Genomic DNA, 21,249 nt, shown 5'->3' with positions numbered 1-21,249 from the left:
TATATAAGAACAGGTGTTTTGTCATAATGATATATTTTAAAATAAAATTAATAATGACTATCTACTGTGACCACAGATGTGCACTGCATGATTGACATGTCCGGACTGCAGTTTGGTTGGAAGGAGCTTTGACCTTTGTACTTTCTTATCCCTATTGTAGTATGAGCAGTGAATAATTCATTTGATTTAAAACTAATTTGATTGTTTAAAATATCTCCTGGGTCTTTCTTTGAGGATTTGTAGATTTCATTTTCCTCTAGAGACTTAGATGGTGTGGTGGTATTGCAAAGCTTGAGGCGTGTATTGTGATGGTGAATGTCTCTGTTTCTTGTTTGATTTGTGGAGATAGCACGGAGAATCGCTTCACGGATGTAAAGTGATGTCAGTGTGAGGATTTTTAGTTCCTTAAATGCATCACAACTGCTTTCTTGATATTGAAGGCCTGCTAGACATCTTATAGCTCTTTTTTGGTGGATAAGGACTCTTTTTAGGTAGTTGTTGGATGTACTCCCCCAGACCACCAGACCATACCTGAGGTGTGACTCGACCAGGGCATGGTTTTTGCGGTGTCCAGACCACCAACCTGCTTCATTCGCCTGATGACATGAATGCCAGAGCGTAGCTTCTTGCAGAGTTGGTCAATGTGCTGTTTCCATGTCAGCTTTGAATCCATGATAATGCCGAGATATTTGGTACTATTTTGTGCTTCTATCCCAGGGATTAATACGTTTTGGTTTAAAGTTTCTATTGATTTGTCAGTTAGTGTGATGACAGTGTCATCTGCATACATTGTGGTTTGGCAGTATTCTTGTAGCTGGTCTGGTAGGTCATTTGTGAGGAGGAGGAACAGGTCTGGTCCGAGAACTGATCCCTGTGGTACTCCTCTCCGTATAGGGACAGTTTCGGAATGTATTTTATGGCTAGTGTTTTTTTCTACATGCTGAATCTCAACTAGTTGCTGTCTACCATTAAGATAGCTGTGGAACCATTGTTTAGACTTTCCCTCAATACCCAGAGCTCCCAATTTTCTAAGAAGTGCCTTGTGGTTAAGGCAGTCAAAGGCCTTGCTAAAGTCTAGAAACAGACTTGTGACTGAGGAGCCGTCTTCTAGTTGTTCTATTATGTGCTCGGTGAGCTGTATTAAGGCAGTGGAAGTGGATCTTCCTTTAAGGAAACCATGTTGCTGGCTGGTGAGCAGCAGATTTTGGTCTAGATGGGATATTAGTCTGTTAAGGACGATTTTAGAGAAGGTCGGTATAAGTGAAATTCGTCAGTAGCTTTTAGCATCTGTGTTTGGTCCACTTTTATATTTAGGGTACACCTTGGCAGTTTTCAGCTGTGTTGGGAAGACCCCTTGTTTGAGAGACTTATTTATGAGTGCTGTTAGTGGGTTAATCAGTTCATTTTTCATGTTTTGACGGGATCACATCATTTGTCCGAGTTTTCAACTGTCCGAGTTTGTTAAAAATTACAAAATATTTGAAAAATCATTTGTCCGAGTTTTCAACTGTCCGAGTTTTGATAAATAACTAATTATAATTAGATAAATCAACTGTCCGAGTTTTCAACTGTCTGAGTATGGTTTAAAAATAATAATAATATTTTGTTAAATCAACTGTCTGAGTTTTCATTTGTCCGAGTTTTTAAATTATTAAAAAAATATCAAAATATCAACTGTCCGAGTTTTCAACTGTCCGAGTAGGGTCAACATCAAAATATGACACTGGGCGCCGAGACTAGCGTGTCTAAAGCGCCTGTTCAGAAGTCGATGTGAACCCCTTCTGTGAAGGAGTCAGGCATTGTGCAAGCCGCGAGAGCCCCTCACGTCGAATTAAGAAAAATTATTTTATTTTTATTATAAGACTAATTTTACAATTAATAATTATAAAATTAAACTCTAGTCACCTAACACAACCAACCAAACTTGCTGATAATATAAAATACCCCCGCCACAGCAAACCCTCAGACGAAGCAAATTTAAACTTGTCTGATTACATATTTACTGAAATATTTCCATAAATAAGCGAGTGCTTAGGTTTGCTGCTACACGGAAGGTAAACAGTGTTTTTTACGTCAATAGTATAGGATCAAATAAATAAAATTTCCAAATTTGATCAACATATCCAAAACAAGAAAACTAAAACAGTTTTCATCTTTTCCATAAGAATAACATGGGAATTTTAAATTTCCATTTTTTTATTTTCTCCGTAACCATTAGGCATGCAAAAATGCTTCAATATACTAAATTATTTCTTTTTTTAGTTCTACAAAATGGTTGTAAAATATATTCCAAAATGTTATGATTTTAGGGCCAAAAATGGGAAAACCCCATTTTTACCCCATAAATCTTCGTTCCCATTATCCGATCATGCTGGTTCACGAACTCTTTAATTGTATTTGTAACCTAATAGTTAAGATTGTCCAGAGTCAGGTGCTGACTGTGATGAGTTAAGCCTATTACGTGCCACTGTTCTGTAGCTGAGGTCGTTATCACGATTACGCCTCATGTGTCTATGTTTCGTTGTCGTTGCGTCGGAGGCATTTAAAAGAAAATAAAAACAAACATTCAAATTGTAGCTACACAAAACAACGATAAATGCACAAATTTAAGTTACAATCTTGCTGACACGATCCGTCATAGCAACACAAAACAACGATAAATACACACATTTAAGATACAACCATACTAACACGATCCGTCTTGGGGGTTATGTTTACACAAACTCAAATAGTAAATAAATGTACTCAATGCGTTTCATTGAATTGAAAAATAAATAACCACAATTAAATTATACAGCTGATCAAAATGTAAGCAATTAAGTTCTCCATAACGATAACATGGGAACCTTCAAAGCCACTGGGGCCAGGGCCCAATGGACTTTTTCAAACATGTATGGCCAGTTTACAAATCTACGCGACACGATCTTTCCAATGAGACGTCAATGGATAAAATCGGTTAAAAAAATGGCGGAGGAGTTCAACCAACAAAGTTTCATGTAGCGTTATATGGATAGAAGACAGATCCTCTCACACAATGCCTGACTCCTTCGCAGAAGGGGTTCACATCGACTTCTGACCAGGCGCTTTAGACATGCTAGTCTCGGCGCGTAGTGTCATATTTTGATGTTGACCCTACTCGGACAAATGAAAACTCGGACAGTTGATTTATCTAATTATTATTAGTTATTTATGAAAACTCAGACGAATGATTTTTCAAATATTTTGTAATTTTTAACAAACTTGGACAGTTAAAAACTCGGACAAATGAACCTCACCCGTTTTGACCAGTTTGGCTGATATTTCATCAGTGCCAGATGAAGTTTTTGGTTTAAGTGAGTCTATTGCTTTTAGTACTTCGTTACGTGTTGCAAGCTGAAATTTTAGTTTGTTAGCTGTTAAAGGAGGAATTTCGGAGGTTCTGGTGTGTGTGTTGGAGTTGTTGGCCTGAAGTGTCCTTTCCGAAGCTGTAGCAAAAAAACTGTTGAGGTGGTTTGCTATTTTCATTGGGTCCTGTAATGTCTCCCCATCTACTAGGAGTTCCCACTCATTTGCTATACTGGTACTTGATTTTCTCTCATTATTTATAACCTTCCAGAGTGCCTTGGACTTGTTGTCGGCATTGCTTATGTAATCGGATGTTTGAGTTTTCCTCCAAGTCTTAGGTCTTAGGTCATAGTCCCTTTTTCTTGCTGCGGTTTCTGCTTTATCTTCAGGTAGACCCGTGCCTGTAGACCTGTAACTATGGTTCCTCATACTGGGTAAATGCTCCTTGAATCTAGTCTGGAATGAGCGGCTAGTTTTTCTCACATAGTACAAAGCATTCAACAATTTAATTACCAATTAACAATTTAATTTCTTGTGATGTGGGCAATTATTGTCACAAACAATCTTGCTTAGCAAACCCTGGACTTTTTAAATCACTGTTTTTGTTTATCATCTTGGAGTGTGGTAAAACAGTGATAAGAATTAAGGTAATTTAGTTGCAGTTTAATTTACTCAATTTGTTCTTGAAGGGTTTGCAGTTGTAAATAGGGCATGCATTGTTTTTAATTGACGAATTAAAAGGTAAAATTTGATAAAAAAGTAAATAAATGGTACATAAGAGCTTAGTTGTTTTTAACCCTGTAATGTTTCTTAAAATTTACTACAATTTAGGTCATAAAAGTAATGTTCAGGTAGATAGTGGATGTAGACTATCTATGTAGAGCAGAAGAAAGAAAGGGCATAACTGGCTCTTATGTGGTTGACCGATAAGGATTCTCGGTCAGGTAGCAACAATTCTTCTTAAAGGTTAATAGGTTTATATTTTTCTTCATGTAAACTATTTCATGAAATAAATACCTTCTTTCTGTTGAAAAATAAAAACTGCACAGTTTAGTACCAAATTTTGTATTACAAACCACTTTATAACACTAGAATTTCAGTAAAAATCTGGAGCAAATAATATTTCAACTTATCACATGTGGGGCTACCCCCAACATCGATGAGTCACCTAAAGACACATGTTTACAAAGAAATACCACATACTCTGGAAGAATTGAAGGCTTCAATCTGGAGTCAAATTGAACTTATCAATGAATAGTTACTGAACAAAGTGAAAATTCTTTTAGCAAAGATAGAACATTTTTGTTCATTTAACTGGCCGTAATTTGAATGATGTAACTTTCAAAACTTGAAATAAGGTATTTTATTTTGTAAATGGCATAACCTTTCCTTCATTTCTATGTCAAAACAACTTTTCTATGTTTCAAACTTTAAAAGCAATAGTTTTTTTTTTATTCCATCCGTTTCCTGTGGACCACCCTGTACATCTATTTAAGCATTGTTTAGTTAAAAAATATGTCCTTTGATTAAAACTAATATAATTAGAAGGAGACCTACCATTTATTTTAGTGGCTTTTATTTAATTTGCGTCACTATCGTTAGGTGTCTTTTGATCTTAAAAAGGAAAATTAGGCTACAGATCAGGAGGAACACATAACTACTACTTAATTTTCATCTCTTGAACAACACGGCATGTTTACCTAAGCAGTAGCTGGTAAGCTGCCAGCTGCACAGCTGTCTCCGAGGATTGTAGCAGACGACAGCTAGTGTCCAGACAATGTAGAGTGTCATTCTGTGGTACAAAGTGAGGATATTGGACATGTAGAGCGACACAGTTGCTCAAAGCTTCTACAAGTAGCACTGTAGTCGGCCTCTCACATGGCATATCTGTGGAACATTCATCAGTTGAAATAATTAAATTGTGACTAAACCTGCAGACTAAGTGAATTTCCATTTGCCTGAATTGATATACGATTAAATCTATTTAAATAACATTAGGTTAAACGGCTAAACGAGTTCCTAAGTTTCCTGTCACAGGAAGACTAATAAAGTGTGTTTTTTAGTAAGTAAAATGTTAATAGTATAGTATAAAACTAATAAATTTGCCAAGTTTGATCAAAATATATCCATAAACAAGCAAACTACAACATTTTACAATATTCTCCATAAAAATAACATGGGAATTTTAAATTAAAAATTTTTTGAATTTTTTCTGTAACCAATAACTGCACAAAAACGCATCAATATACTAAAGTATTTGTATTTTTAAGAGCTCTTTAAAATGGAGTAGAGTAAAATTGGGAAATTTTGTGTTTTGATGGTAAAAAATTAGAAAAACCAATTTTTGCCGCATAAAACCCCCTGTAACACCCCGTTCTCATCGTCCGACCATGCTGGTTCACGAACTCATTCAAGTTTATTTATCCCGCCTTACACCTTCAAACCAAATTTCATCAAAATCAAACAAAAATTACTAAAGTTATCGCGTTTACAGACATATATAAAATTGTTATACATGAAAACAATATTCGTTCAAATTTTTATATGAATATATAATACAGGGTGATTGGTACTCAGTGTGACAAAACATTTTTGGTGTAAGTACAAAGTAAATACAGTGTGATGATGCATATGAAAGGTTCCAAGTCTTAAAATTAGCTTCCCAAAGAATTATTTTGTTTTTAAAAAATAACTATGTTTTTAAACTTACAACTATTCCTCAATTACCTGTAAATGCATTTGAGTAGATAATGTCATTTTCGTGTTCTACATTAAATTTTGAATAAGAATAATAGAAAATGACGGGGGATCAAACGTAAAAACTCCATTGTAAATAGATTCAAAGATAAAAATTAAGATATTTGATAAAAATTTAAAAAACATTGGTCTATTGCATTTTTTCACACCCTGTATACAAGAAAGTGTCCGAATATGGTAAAAAACTGCACCATTTTATAAGCTTTCCAACCATATGCTACACCATTGAGCTTTATGTCTGCTTATGTACGCTTTAGTGGTTTGAAGACTACAAAACATGGTGTCAAGATTTAAAATATAGAAAGTCGGCATGTATTAAGCAACAGTTGTATTTTTGTTTCAGCTTGAACAGTAAAAACAGTAAAAAAGTTCCCTGTTTTCTGGTATTCAAACCACTAAAACAAACAAAAGAATATCTAAACCTCAATAGTGTAGCATATGGTTGGAAAGCTCATAAAATGGCACAGTTTTTAACATATTCGGACACTGTCTTGTATACAGGGTATGAAAAAATGCTATAGACCAATGTTTATTTTATTTTTATTTTTATCAAACGCATTCATTTTTATCTTTGATCTACTTATAATGGAGTTTTTACAACCGATCCTCCGTTATTTTCTATTATTCTTATTCAAAATTTAACGTAGAACACAAAAATGACATTATCTACTCAAATTCATATACAGGTAATTGAGAAATTGCTGTATTAAGTTTAAAAACATAGTTATTTTTGAAAAACATAAAATAATTTTGTGGAAAGCTAATTTTTAGACTTGGAACCTTTTATATGCATCATCACACTTCATTTACTTTGTACTTACACCAAAAAATTTTTGTCACACTGAGTACCAATCACCCTGTATATATATATATTACCTTTATATATATAAAGGTAATGTCTGGATGACACCGTCTGACGGTGAATAAAGTACGGTTAACAGTTAACACCAAAATGATGCAAGTCATGAATCTGTTTCACCAATGACTTTTGACTCTCAACACTCTCATTCTCACACACAAGTGCAATGCAATAATGATCTTCTCTGTAAATTTCTTATCAATATAAATGTCTTGCTTGGATTCGATCTTCCTCATGATTTTCTGGTCACTGTCACCATTTTGCTCAGACTCAGCCACTGCTCCAGTACTCAAGCCCTTTTTAAATTCTACGCCACCATCCCCCTGAATCGTAACTCCACCTATTGCAGAAATCGCATCCATTCCTAATAGCACCTGATAGTTTGGCTATAATCGAGCAACTAAACAGTTTAATGATAGGTTAATCCCACTAACAGACACCTCTGTCTCACACATTAAGTTACAGTCTACTACATCCCCGTTCATCATTACCACTCGTTGACTTGTGGGCCTTGTTAGTTTCTTAGACCTGACAAGCCTCTGTGAGATAATAGCATAGACTAAGCAACACAAGTAGAATCCTCATCCCATTGTAAATTTTGAAGCTTGTTTTTCATGTCTAGTTCATGTACGTCCACACTGATCGCTGGGGTAGACCACATTTTGTTTCTATTATTTTAGGGTTATTTTAATGATTTGTGCATTACTATTTGGTTATATAACTAGGGGACCAGTTATTCTTTATGATTAAATCGTTTTATATGATTAAATTAGGTTTTAAATGACTGAAATAACAAGAAACAAATTGTAAACAAAACATAACCTCTACAGTTGGACATACAGAACAAACAATAAAATTGGCCTCAGCTGTTCCATAAGGATGACAAATCTACTAAGGGAGTATGATTTATCTATGATAATAGTTCTTGAACACCCTGTATCTAATAATGCACAACACTTAGTTCCAGCAACAGTTACCATCAACGTCGGCAGTTGCGGTTGCGCAGTCAAACAAGGATAGCCACCCGCGCAACAAAGGGTGGCCCCTTTTACTCGTTTTTTTGAGCCTGTAAACACTTTGGAGCATAATGTCCTACCTCTCCACAGCGGAAACAAATTACATTGGAGGTGCTACTCGGCTTTCTTTGTGGGCATGATCTTGCTAGATGGCCTTCCGAGTTACAGATAAAACATTTTCTACTAAACTGTCTTTTACTTACGGGCACTTTCATCTGAGCGGCGGCTCCAACATTGGATTCACTTCCATTCACTAAACTTCTCGCCCTTTCTAACACTTTTGATGGCTCCATGTCTTGCAAACAACATGCCACCTTTAACTGATTTTGAACTTCTCTGGGTAGTCCGTGAACAAAAGAACTCTTTATCCACTCGTCAGAAACTGAAGAATCTATTAATTTGGCCAGCCTTTTCAAATCAGATGCGTAGACATCAACAGATTCTCCTAGGAGCAAACTAAACGTCTAGATATGAACTCCTCATATCCTGGGAAACAGCAGAGAAAGCCTGCTGCAAAGCTTCGGTCAGGGCTGAGTAATCACTCTTAACTGCGTCGGTAAGCCCATCGTAGACGGCAAATGCTCCTCCAGACAAAAACAAGGGAAGCACTGATTGTAGTTCTTTAAGGCCTGCGCACACCAAACGCGGGAAGCGGGAGCGACGCAACTATGGAGGATGTTCCCGTGCGGGACTGTAAAATAACGGCGGGATATGAGAGAGCGCACACCAATGCAAATCGTTCGCGCGGGATCGAGTGGCAGGATCTTTTCGCAACGTCTTCCCGCCTGGTTTGCTGCATGCAGTGTTTTCCTGCGCGAATAGAGCGGGAACCGTACAGTCAACAGTCACACAATAGGTGAGACAGTGCTTTGTGTTTGATAGTGTAGACGTGTGTTTAGAAACTATGAGTAATTTAACAGAGATGTTGTTAGAGTGTGTGTATACACCTATCCGGTCCTTTATGACCTAAACAATAAGGACTACAAGAACCTAAAGAAGAAAGACCGAATTTGGGACGAGATTGGGAAAGAGCTGAAAGTACCTGGTGATTAATAATTGTCAACCATTTTGTGTGGTAAGATTTTCATTTTAACATAATCTTGGACCGAACTTGGTATGTGTTCAGTGCTGTGATTGGATTATTATATTTTGTAGGTTAAAAATGTTAACTCTTGATTGTAAAGTGTACACAACTACTCACTTGGTTTCTTAAGTACTATTTCCGCTTAACTTATAATTTTGTTTTTAAATTGCAATTTTAACTAATTGAAAATTAATATAGTGTTTTAGAATCAAACATTTATTGGCCTTTATAGCATTAATACATTAGTAACTACCCTGAATTACCCCTAATCCCAAATTTAACATCTTCAAACGGGGTTTTTGTATTTTTCAATAACAATTTTATCTGAATTACCTCTAATCCCAAATTTAACATCTTCAACTTAAACTAGTTTTTAGTTATTCTAAAAAAGAAAAAAAAAGAAAAATTACCACTTTCAACGTTCACAGGTAACAAAATAACAATATCTTCAAAATGTTCTCAATAAAACTATAATTCTATAATTTTTTTAATCATAACAGCAACCAAATAATTATTCCTTACTTTTGTCGGCTATGCATTTTTAGAAACAGCATAATTGTTAGATATTGGTTCCCTAAAGATTGTCATTACACATAATACTAAACATATTTCTTCGCATTAAATTCTGAGAAGTAAGAATGTTTTGATAGTCGTTACTTGACAACCTTGTTTCTTACCAAGCAAGTAATATATCAGTATTTACAACAACAGTGTTAAATAAACTAGTAAGTTTGAAACTCACAGGGTTATTACACATTTCCAAAGTAATTCCATAGTTAACCTCACTTACATAAAGCAAATTTAATGTAGGCCAATGGCTTATAGAGCACAATTTTATTTGATAACAAAATAAGTTTAACTACCAGGAGTCCATCTTCCTTAATTTTCAACGCTTTAGACAGTGTTCTACAACTACTTATTAAGTAGTCTACTTATTAAAGAAGTCCACAAATCTTTCTCGCACAATCATTGCAAATCGGGGACCACTCTTAAAAACACGATTGCAGTTAACAAAGGCACCACCAACAGGAGTGTCAGAAGCTTCCTCATCAAGACAATGAAAATAGTTCACATCAGAGTTTTTATTGATTAGGTAATTGTGTAATACTAGTCAACGGTAATACACAAGTAGCCATAACAAGGCATTTAGCTGTTTCCACGTTGACTTCCAGTGGCCTGCTGTAGATCCTCCACTTTTGTGATAATATTCCAAAAGTATTTTCTACCACACCACGAGCCCTGCAGAGTCTATAATTATACTTTCTTTTTCGTCGGTCTTGTCTTGCTTGCCTTTGCGGGAAAGGTTTCATGAGAAATGATGACAAAGAGAATGCTTCATCTCCAATCAAACAATGAGGTGTTGACAAACTACCTCCTGGTAAAGACATGTCATTCGGTATGTTAAACTCATTCCTTGTGATTTTTTTACCCATTACTGATTCTTTAAAAATCCCTCCATCACTGTTTTTTCCATAGCCACCGATGTCAACACAAATAAATTTATAATCTGGACCGACGATGCTTAGAAGAACAATTAAAAACTTTGATTTGTAACAAAAGTAAGTAGACCCACTATTCGCTGGGCACTTCACCATAACACTTCCCATCAATGCTTCCTACACAATTCGGGAACTGCCATCGATCGTCAAATCCATTTTCTGCCTCTTGCCAAACGTCCATTGTAGGTTCAGGCATATACAAAGGTTGCAGTATTCTGATAATTGCCTGGCTAACGTCTTTCACTATAGCACTTACAGTAGTGAATCCGATTCTGTAACTATGGCCAATAGTTTTGAAGGTATCCCCAGTAGCCAAATATCTTGAATGGAAAAAAAACAGAATGCACTCATTTCAATGTTAAGAAAACACTGACACACAGAAACACAGACACATACACACGTGCCCGAGTTTATATATGTCTTATATTTTCAGGTGACGAGTTAAAGAAAAAGTGGAAAAATCTTCGGGACACCTATGCCAAATATTTGCGGAGTACTAAAACATCCACTGGACAAGCAAAGAAAAATTACAAGGGGTGGCAATGGGCTACGCACATGGTAAGATTTAAACCTTTCCTACCAATGGCCAAAACCGAAACAAACGTCACTTCCCTTACAGTTGGCATTGAGGAAAATTACGTCGACAACTCCGAATTTCAAGAAAATCAACTCATTGACGTCGAACTGGAAGATACAGATGGGGAGAACTCAGTTGAATAAAATGAGATTAATGAAACTCCTGTTACGATACGTAAAGCAAAAAAAAGACCAAACTCCGAGAGCAATGTTGACAAAGTCGTGAACTATCTAGAAAATAAAAGAAAGATGGACTTTGATGCAGTTGAACATTTTATGCTCGGCTTTGCGAAAAAATATTAAAAGTGTTTCTCCAAAAAGGCAGGCAGAAACAAAAATGGAAATTGCTCAGCTTATTTTCAGAAAAGAAATGGAAGAAATAGAAGAAAACGATCGAGCCTTTGCAAGTAGGCCAAGTTCTAGCACATCTCGCACCGATTATGAGTGGTTGGTGGACACAACCGATGATGAAAATTGCTCTATGCGAGTATACCAAACTATGACAAGTCTGAAATATCCTTAAAATACTATTGTAAGATTTCCTTTTTTCATCTGATTTTCATTTTTATTATTAATATAACCCATTTTGAAGCAATTTTGTTTGTATTAAAACTCGACCTCATCCTTTGGTAACAAGATTATTTGAAAGTGAATTTAAAGTATAAATAATTTATGGAATTTTATAACTTATTAAAATACCAAGTTTTTAAAACACACTAAATGTATAAAAATTGATCTTATCCCCATGTAAATTGTCTTGCAAATTTGTGGTTGTGAATTAGTAGCTATGAAAATACTTGTAAGATTGAAGATAAGACCAACAATTTTATACTTTTTATTGTGTTTTTAAACGTGCCATTTATATATGTTATTTTACCAATTATTTTATTCCTGTTATACTTCTATGTGTTAACATTTTAATTATTTTTAAAATTAAAAACTATGGTTATTAGTCTACATAACAGTCTACTTTCTCTTTTAAAAGCCGTTATTGAGGTTACAAAACAAAATAAGAAAATACTAGGGCATGTATAAAAACGTAAGTAAATAGTACAATTTTCAAAACTCCGAACCTTTACTGTTAGTAAATATAATTTGCAAAGCTCTAACAATATGAAAGCAATCTGGTAACATACCTTAATGTAATAGCCAAACGTTCCTCTGGACAGATAGATTTTCGATAGTTAGTGTCTTTCTTCTCAATGTCATCACTGATTAAGCCAAGTAGCTCATCAAAGCAGGCTGGTGTCATACGAAAGTAAATGTAAAACCTTTTTTCATCCATTCGGAGATGCGGCATCAGCGTGTGATATTCCCCATACTGTTCTCTCTCCTTACTAATAGCGTGTACCCACGTCTTCTTACGATTTTCATTCTCAGCCAAGGCGAACAGCAACAAAGCCTTCTTCATCAGATGACATGGAGAGCGACAAACCATGAGAAGGTAAGTACAACTGACCACAACACTGTCACCCTACCAACTGAGTTCAGGTTCGCCGCAAAATTTCCCACATTGTGTGTGCGCCACCTAGGTTCCCGCGCGAACAGTTCCTGCGACTAAATTTCTAGGAACTAGAAAATTCGCGCCGCTCCCGCTTCCCGCGTTTGGTGTGTGCAGGCCTTTAACCTTCTGAAGTTTACATACAAGCTCTAACTTTTTCAGCCATTCCTAGAAGTCTCCTTCGCCATCATACAACTTTATCAAATCCGAAAATCTTGTACCGTTTCCAGACATGCCGAAATAGCTTGTATGTAAACTTTATATATATATATATATATATATATATACAAATTGAACGAGTATTGTTTTTGGCCGCTGTGGAAATCAAAATGAAAAAGTAAATCGGTCCCAGGCTCAAGTCTTACCATGAGACCTACGGTAATAGCCACTTCCCTATAGGGAAATTTGCTATAAACTGAAATAAAATAATTATAAGCATTCACCTATGTCAGTGTTTTCAGATGCACCATTCTAATAGAGAACAATATTTTCAATAACAATATACCACTTTTCTCCTGGAGGTATTTATTTATCTATAGGCTATATTAATTTTAAACTGTTTTTCTTTTTGACAGCTAATTTGAGAGAACGGCTGGGCGTAGAAACTCGCTAGGGGTCTCTAAAGAAAGGTCTTGGTCTGTAGATGAGCCATCAAAAGAGAAACGTGGTAAATTCCCTTGGGGCTCTGCCCCAGTGGCCTTTAAATTCCCATCCCATGTTATTCTTATGGAGGAAAAACGGGTTTTTCTCACAGCTAATTTCAGAGAACGGCTGGGCATAGAAACTTGGTAGGGGTCTCTAAAGAAAGGACATTTCTAAAGAAAGGTCTTGGTCTGTAGATGAGCCATCAAAAGATAAACGAGGTAAATTCCCTTGGGGGTCTGCCCTAGAGGCCTTTAAAGTCCCCTAAGCAGATTTGTTTATAATATGACCATGTGTACCGGTATAATTTTACACTACTTTTAATGAACCAGCTGTTAATTTTAAAATTGTATTTCAAAGGTCAAGTGTTATGAGCATTTACTGAAACTGTCAAAATTAAACGTTTACATTAATATTTATGATTTTATTGAATTTATGATATGTTTTAAATTTTTTGTTCAAAAATCTATGCTTAAGCATTAAGCACTTTAAAAATATTACATTATAAAATCAGTTGGATTTATCAATTTCAAAGGAACAGATTTAACTATTCCTTATCGGGTTGGCTTATATTTATTGTAGGGATTTGCACTTGCTTTTTTGGTCTACTTTCAATAATCATTTGTAGATGAGCACGTTGACGATGTGAGCTGTGTTCCAAGTTTTGGAATAGATTATGCATGGAGTAGGTTTAATCTATGGTTTGGTGCAGTAGGTGAATTAATGGCAGTTCATGTATTAAAAAAGGGGGGAAGGGTTTTTACTTTGATACACATATCTAGCTAGGTCGAACAATGCATATAAACCTCACTACATGAAATATTCGGAAATACAACAGTGCCTTTACATCTCATCTCATTTGCATAATTTGTTGCCAACCAAGCCGGACTAGGTTATGGATGTGGTTTAGCAAATGTTTAAGATTTGTGGTCAAATTCACTACAATTATGGTCCATCCCATCCTTAAAATGCACAACTTTATGTGATTGATACGGCCAAGGCAAAACTCCTGAAGTTAATCAATTAGCAAATAAGTACAGGATGATTAAATACATTGGTCAATGTGGCAGGAGAAGGAATTAAAATTGCTTGGATCGAAGTAAGAATGTTTATGCCTTCTGTAGAATCAGATATTTTTATCAAATACAAAAAACTGATTTAATATGCTGATGAAATTCTGCATTTTATGACCAAAGATGGCGACTCACTTATGCAATCCAAATACGGTCTGAATGATTTTCCTAAAGCAGATGTAACCAGTTATTAGTAATGTAGACTCTTCCCGTAAGATGACAGACCAATTATATGAAATCCTTTTCTCATAATATAGTAAATGTGGCAAAAAACCTTTTGGGCAACCTAAAGCCAACCACGTTTTTGAAGGTAGTTACACAATCTCATATTCATTATTAATGCTTATCCTACCTTAATTTAACTAAGATTTTCACTCTATCATCGCAGTTAGCTAAAGTTACATAAAACCTCAAGAGTAAACGTCGATTTCGACGGGTTTCCCCTAGTATATAGAATTTGTATAGGCTTTTACCGTATGTATTATTTTTCCATCATTACTAACTCATTTTTTAACTATAAGTAGGCTTCAAATTTGAACAATAATTCTGTAATGTGTAATGACATTTTTTAACTAACATAAACAAAGAATCGCATTTGTTGGAAATACAGGATGTCCATAAAATAATTATCGGGTTTTATTTACTTATCTAATATATAAAATTCTCGTGTCACAGTGTTTGTCTGCAAACTCCTCCGGAACGACTTCACCGATCGTTATGAAATTTGGTGTGTAAATTCTGTAGGTATGCGAATCGGACGTAAACTATTTCCCGTTTCGAAATTCTTAAAAGGGCTCCGCCACAGTGGCTCTGGAGTTTCCCATGTTAACCTTATGAGAAATGGAATTAATGAATCTTAACAGCTGTTTCAATTAAACAAGTTGGTTCTGTTCTATGATGCTCAATAGCATTAAAGTTACAAGGATTACCAACAGGGTGCAGCACTATTATTTCTTTTACATTTATGACAACAGCTAATTTGCAACCAAAAGGTGAGTGAGCGTAGCGAACGAGCTCCAACCCAAAGGTGAGTGAGCGTAGCGAACGAACTTCAACCAGGACGTGATTGAGCGATGCGAACGAGATCATCTTGAAAATTAAACGTAACGGTACTTTCTTTCCATCGGTCTGTCTTAGGGGAAACCTATAACTTAGGCGATACGAAGTTCGCCGGGTCAGCTAGTCTCTTTATATTAATACGTGAGGGCTGTTTTTTGAGAACAAAGCTCCTCTGTTATTTCTGGACCGATTTTAACGTTTGAGGTATCAAATAATTTGTCTCAATTAATAGTTTTGCATAAAGGTTTTAGAATTTGAGAACTCTTACCCTTAAGGGCATGAGATGCTCTCAAAGGTCGCATTTCCCCCATAAGAATTACATTGAAAACAAATTTAAAAACAAAAACAGCTGTATATAAAAAGAAAATCACCAGCTTTTTGGGAGTAAATATTGATGTTTGTAATTTTTAGGTTATAGACAAATCTTAACAGTCAATGAGTTTTGTTGGAAGAACAGACAATTTCTTTCCAGTTTAAAGGAGAAATATTGAAAACAGGAGGAGGAGACAATTAATAGGAAATCTTATACGTATGAGAAGAGTAGAGGAGAGGCCTGGTCTCACAGAAAGGAATCCAGGTACACAATCACTTGGGGAGATGAATAATTTTTTTCCAGTTATGCTAAGCAACTTTTTTTGGAAGTAAAAAAAACCATGAAGAATATACATATCATGTTGCCGCAGTGGTAAAGTAAACCTACCTAAAGTCAGAACAAATAAATACATGCAAGAAATGTTTACTGATAACAGCTTTAAGCCGGGAAACATTTGTAGAAAGCACTAAAAAATAAGGCCGGGTCCAAAAAATGCTAAAATATTTTTACAAGAAGCGTTTATTATTTCAAAGCGCTATTAAATAGCGTGAGTATTTAAATTAGTAACATAAGCATTTAGTCGGGTCTAAACTCATTGAAAATTATGACTGTTATTACTGTAGTTTTAAAATATCTTCTGTATAATACCGCTGGTGTTGCATATCTGGACATGTTGGAGCAATGGTTATTTCCCCAACTTAGCACTGCAATGTCTGAAGTTTTTATAAAGATATTCCTTGATGGTTAGATTGGCCGCTGTGCTGAGGATGAATTAGCTCTCCTTAAGGTGGTCACCCCGTTCCCCAGACCTTACTGTATGCAATTTTGTTCTCTGGGGATATGTGAAGGACAGGGACATCCTGACATTAGCTCAAACCCTGCCACAACTCCGAGAAAAGATTTGCGTGGCAGTGTCAACAGTAAGTCAGGATATGCATATCAACGTTTGGGCAGCGTTGCAACATAGCTGGAAACATGTTTCACTGAAAGCAAATGAAACTGAAGAAGGTTTGAGCAACTTAAGTGATATCAAACAAAACTTGAAAGCTTTTTCTTTCAATCCATGCAATTTTTAGTAGCATTAATGTATCTATAAGTCCAGTTAAGTATTTAAAACTCCGATGAATATTTTATGGACACCTGATATAAAACACATCATACCTACTGGATGTGAAATACAAAACTTCAATTACAAAGTGGGGCTTGATGAAAATACGCAAAAACATGAGAACATCTAGTCTAAGATTCATTCCGAGATGAAGTCCAATCATATCCTAATTGGGAGCCGGTTTTCCTATCAATTATACATTTTTGCAATTATGCCTACCTCAGTGAAGTAGGCTACTGAGCACTGGTAGTCAGACACATAGGTTTTAATAAGGTTTTCTTGATGAAATTGACAAAATAACATCATCCTTAATATTATGTCTTGCTTTTTTTGGTTTACAATGGCCGTGAGCTAATAGTTTTACTAGGTCAAACAATCCTGAAATGTAATATTCATAATTATATTGTCATTACAGTAGACTTAGGTATGGGAAACACTGAAACGTGTTATATTGGACACCATTACCTGCTATGATGATCCAAGAACGAGTAAGAGCTGAATGCGTTTCAGGCAGGAAAACGTCAGTCCATTCAGTGCAACGAGTAACACCAGCCTTGTCCTCTGGGTCTACTGAAGCTAGGTGTACAGAGAGTGTGTTGAACAGCCTACATACAGAGCAAACCACCCGCACTAACTGTAATAAGGAAATAAACGGTATCAGCAATCCGACACATACTATCTACCATTAGATTTTCAATAACCTTTATCATGGGTAAACCGTGGGAGTAACTATACGATAATTTTTTTTCTTACCACTGCATGGAAATGATCACATTGCTTAACCTGTAAATAGTACGCAAAATAGCTCATTTCCACTCTAGATCAAGAATGCCCGTCCCTGCACACAAAATCTGTTGATTTCACGGTTAGCGTTTCTATCCCAACCACATCCATGGATCCAGTGTGTTAACAACCAATAAGCAAATTACATTTTACATACATCCAAAAAGTTAATCTGTGTGTTATGATAAGTTAATGATGGTGGTAGGAAAAATTGTGTGTATTATGAGCACAACGATTCATTGCCACCCTCGAAATGTATGGCCAAATATCGATATGAATGCCATCTACAGTTCTTGAGCGGCAATGATGTCAAATTCAAAGCTGTTATTATTTTTACCTTAACAATATAGCCCCGAAATTACAATACACACTAGAAATAGAAAGTAACAACCAAATAAACTTCCTCGACCTCACCATCAAGAAAAATAATAACAGCTTTGAATTTGACATCTTTAGAAAGCCCACAACAACATCCCAGACGATACAAGCTTCCTCATACCATCCCCAAAGCCAAAAAACAGCTGCTTATAACAGCATCGTTCGTCGCCTTCTAACAGTGCCATTATCACCTACAAACTACAAGAAAGAATTAAACACTATAAAATATATTGCGACATCCAATGGATATGAAAGAAAGATGGTTGATAGGCTGATTAAAAAACAACGAAATATAAACATAAACAAACATCTAAACCCGAACCAACAGCCCCTTAAATACATTCCGATCGAATATGGCCACCGATTACACAACCTATTAAATAAGGAATTAAAACCATACAATCTTCTACCCGCCCCTAGAACATCAAATAAATTAAAACGCCTTATAACTGCGAAAAAACCTTCTAGTGAGAGTGAGAAACTGGATAAAACTGGGGTGTATAAGTTAAAATGTGGTGATTGCAAAAGATATTATATCGGCCAAACAGGTTGGTCTTTTGCAACCAGGTTAAAAGAACACAAACCAAACCCTCGTTTTACCCAACAAAAATCCACATTCGCCCAACATATTATAATTGAGAATGACCATAGAATGGTAAAATTAGATGAGAACGTTTCCATTCTCAGCTATTGTAAGAAAGGATTTATATTGGACACGTTAGAAGAGTTCTATATCTACAAATCTAAAAGTAGATGCCGATAACCTACTAAACGACCAAATCCACCACAGCTCCAATTTAATTTTTAACAAAATAATTTAAACCCAAGCAACACTAACAAGGCATCCTATTAGACATAACTCAAAACAATACCGAGGACAAAGGTCAGATAGACCACTTGAACGTTCCAGTTAGTTGTGGCTTGGATGTCACCCGTCGCAGCCGGTGAACTTACAAAAATGTCGTCCTTCTGTAAATACCGGTATTATTCATTATATGTGTTCGTGTGCGTGTTTGTGCTGTATGTCGTGAACTGTTATTTGTTTTAACCCAACGACGTCCATTGGACTGAAGACTCAAAACTGGCCCGCCTGATGATGGTACAACTTTGTGCCGAAACCTAGGTCGCAACAGCCGACTTATTTGAACTGGTGACTGAAGGTATTTAAAACCATTATATTAGTTACTATAACCAGTTCAGGGGCAATCCCACATCTTATAATGTCGAAATTATTTACTATGAACTCAAAACATATGTTGTTAAAAATTTATTTATTTATTTGATTTGTTTACATACTTGTATTATAACTAAAACTGTGACATGGCCTTAGTGCCGAAATACCTATAAGTTAAATAAAAAATTAATTTCAGGTTACTTTGGTTTTTATTATTTCACGTATTCAATTGAAAAAGCAGCCATCAAAAGTGAACATAACTTAAAAAAAATATATGTATGTACATAGTAAAACGGTCCCGGGCCTAGGTCTTATCATGAGACCTACGGTAATAGTTTATTCCCTATATGGGAAATTCGCTAAAAGTGATAGTAATTACTCAAGAGAGTTCAAAGTCAAAATAAATTCTTATATAGGTCATTAAATATTTCATTAAAAAGACTACAGTAGACTCCCGACTATCCGAGGTAATTGGGACCGGGACTACCTCGGATACGGGAAAACTCGGATAATACGGAGGTTAAGTACACTTATGGTAAACATGACGTAAAACCCAGTGAAAGTTTACAAAACTGGTATATTAGAAGAAAGATCATATAATAGACACAATTTAATACCTGTAAGCAAGTATGAACACAGATTATTTCTTTAAAAAGACTTTGATCGTCTTCTGTGCTAACCTCTTAATCACATTAAATTTGGTTTTAAGAGAAACTACAGTAGAAGTCTTTTCCGTTTCCCACACTCAGCAACAATAAAAATCAACAACAAACGATAAATATTCGGTGACAGTAAAAGTCAACAATAACGATAAACAATCAATTAAAATGGCAAAAATAAACACAACCGCGATAAGCACGAGAACAACTAACAGGACAGGACTCAGACAGACTAAAAGAGTCAGGTCCAGGTGGATAAGGAAATATGCAGGTTTCCAGTGCACCAATAATTCATAGAATGCTCAACCTAGCAACAGCCAGTAAATATCTCAGGCGCTACTCAAGGCAACACTAAATAAACAGGCCGTAAGGCTCCTCAGACATGACAACGTCATGCCACGGCAATAAAATGACATAATATTTTTTTAGTTACATTTTTGTTTTCCAAGAAAAGATTTAAACAGCCAGCTGATTGCAAACGGCAAAATTACTTCATTGCCGTGACCTACGATGCTATTTTTTAGTATTATTTTTGTTTTCCAAGAAAATATTAAAACAAGGAGCTGATCGCATAGGCAAAAATTACGTCATTGCCATTGCCTACGATGACGTCCTGCCTAAGGAGCATTACTGCCTGTTTATTTAGTGTTGCCATGCGCTACTGTAGTTCTTAGAATTTATTGATTATCTGTGTATTCGTGCATTACGGATCGACGGCTCGGCCAAGCAACAGCCAGTACAATTACAGTAGAAAAGTCTACTACTCGACCTAACAACAGCCAGTAGAGACTTCCACTACTCGACCACGCTTGTTAAACACATAAACATTGCGCCTCCCGGTAGTTGTCTCGATATTAAGACCTTTATTATTATTTTTTTATGACTGGTTCGGTTAACCGAGACTCGGATAATCGGGAGTTTACTGTAGGCTACATAATATGATTTTGCTTAAATGTTTCTTTACAGGTAAACGGATTAATTCTTTCTCCTCTTCTACCGATGAGTTATCTCTAATCAATTCTATGAGGTTGAAAGGCCAAGGCTGTGAGCTAGTGTCGGTGTTTGCAGATGTGGGAGATGAGGTAGGCAGTGTTGCCGAGTGTGTCTGCCACTTGTCTAGTGTAGTGGCAACACTGTGACACAGAGCAGCTGTGGCCACCAGAGCAGCGTCCCATGATGACTGCTTCAGGTGAGCGCTGCCATGCTCCACAGCGTGACTTGTGAAGTCTGCCACCTCGGCTATGTGAAGTAGCTCATCATCTGACAGATCCAACAGTGATCTACAATAATGACAAAAATAAAAGTACAAGGTTTGAGTTTTGAAAAATCAAACATATTTTACCACAATAATACGGTAATAGCCTTTTAGAAAAATTTACTATCCAAAAGAATGTAAAAAAGTTGTAGGATGCTTTTTCCAAATTTCCTATGCAAATTGTGTATA

The 21,249-nt window shown here is 35.9% G+C and overlaps 1 protein-coding gene across 1 annotated transcript in view; it reads right to left on the bottom strand.

The window, feature by feature from the left end:
* LOC128994481 (E3 ubiquitin-protein ligase listerin) overlaps nt 1-21,249 on the bottom strand; it is a 243,802-nt gene that overhangs the window by 76,340 nt on the left and 146,213 nt on the right. Inside the window, exons 20-22 of the mRNA XM_054419068.1 lie at nt 20,770-21,085; nt 17,277-17,445; nt 5,025-5,211 (exon numbers count right to left, since the gene is read on the bottom strand). Of these exons, the coding sequence (XP_054275043.1) occupies nt 5,025-5,211; nt 17,277-17,445; nt 20,770-21,085 (672 nt within the window). The remainder of the gene's footprint in view (nt 1-5,024; nt 5,212-17,276; nt 17,446-20,769; nt 21,086-21,249) is intronic.

Source organism: Macrosteles quadrilineatus, unplaced genomic scaffold, assembly GCF_028750875.1.
Source record: "Macrosteles quadrilineatus isolate MER2022 unplaced genomic scaffold, UCM_ALF_1.0 Scaffold_1__1_contigs__length_201487025, whole genome shotgun sequence".
NCBI classification, from domain to species: domain Eukaryota; kingdom Metazoa; phylum Arthropoda; class Insecta; order Hemiptera; family Cicadellidae; genus Macrosteles; species Macrosteles quadrilineatus.
Note: the sequence above shows the minus strand (reverse complement) of the source record. Positions and strands in the feature narration are given on the sequence as shown.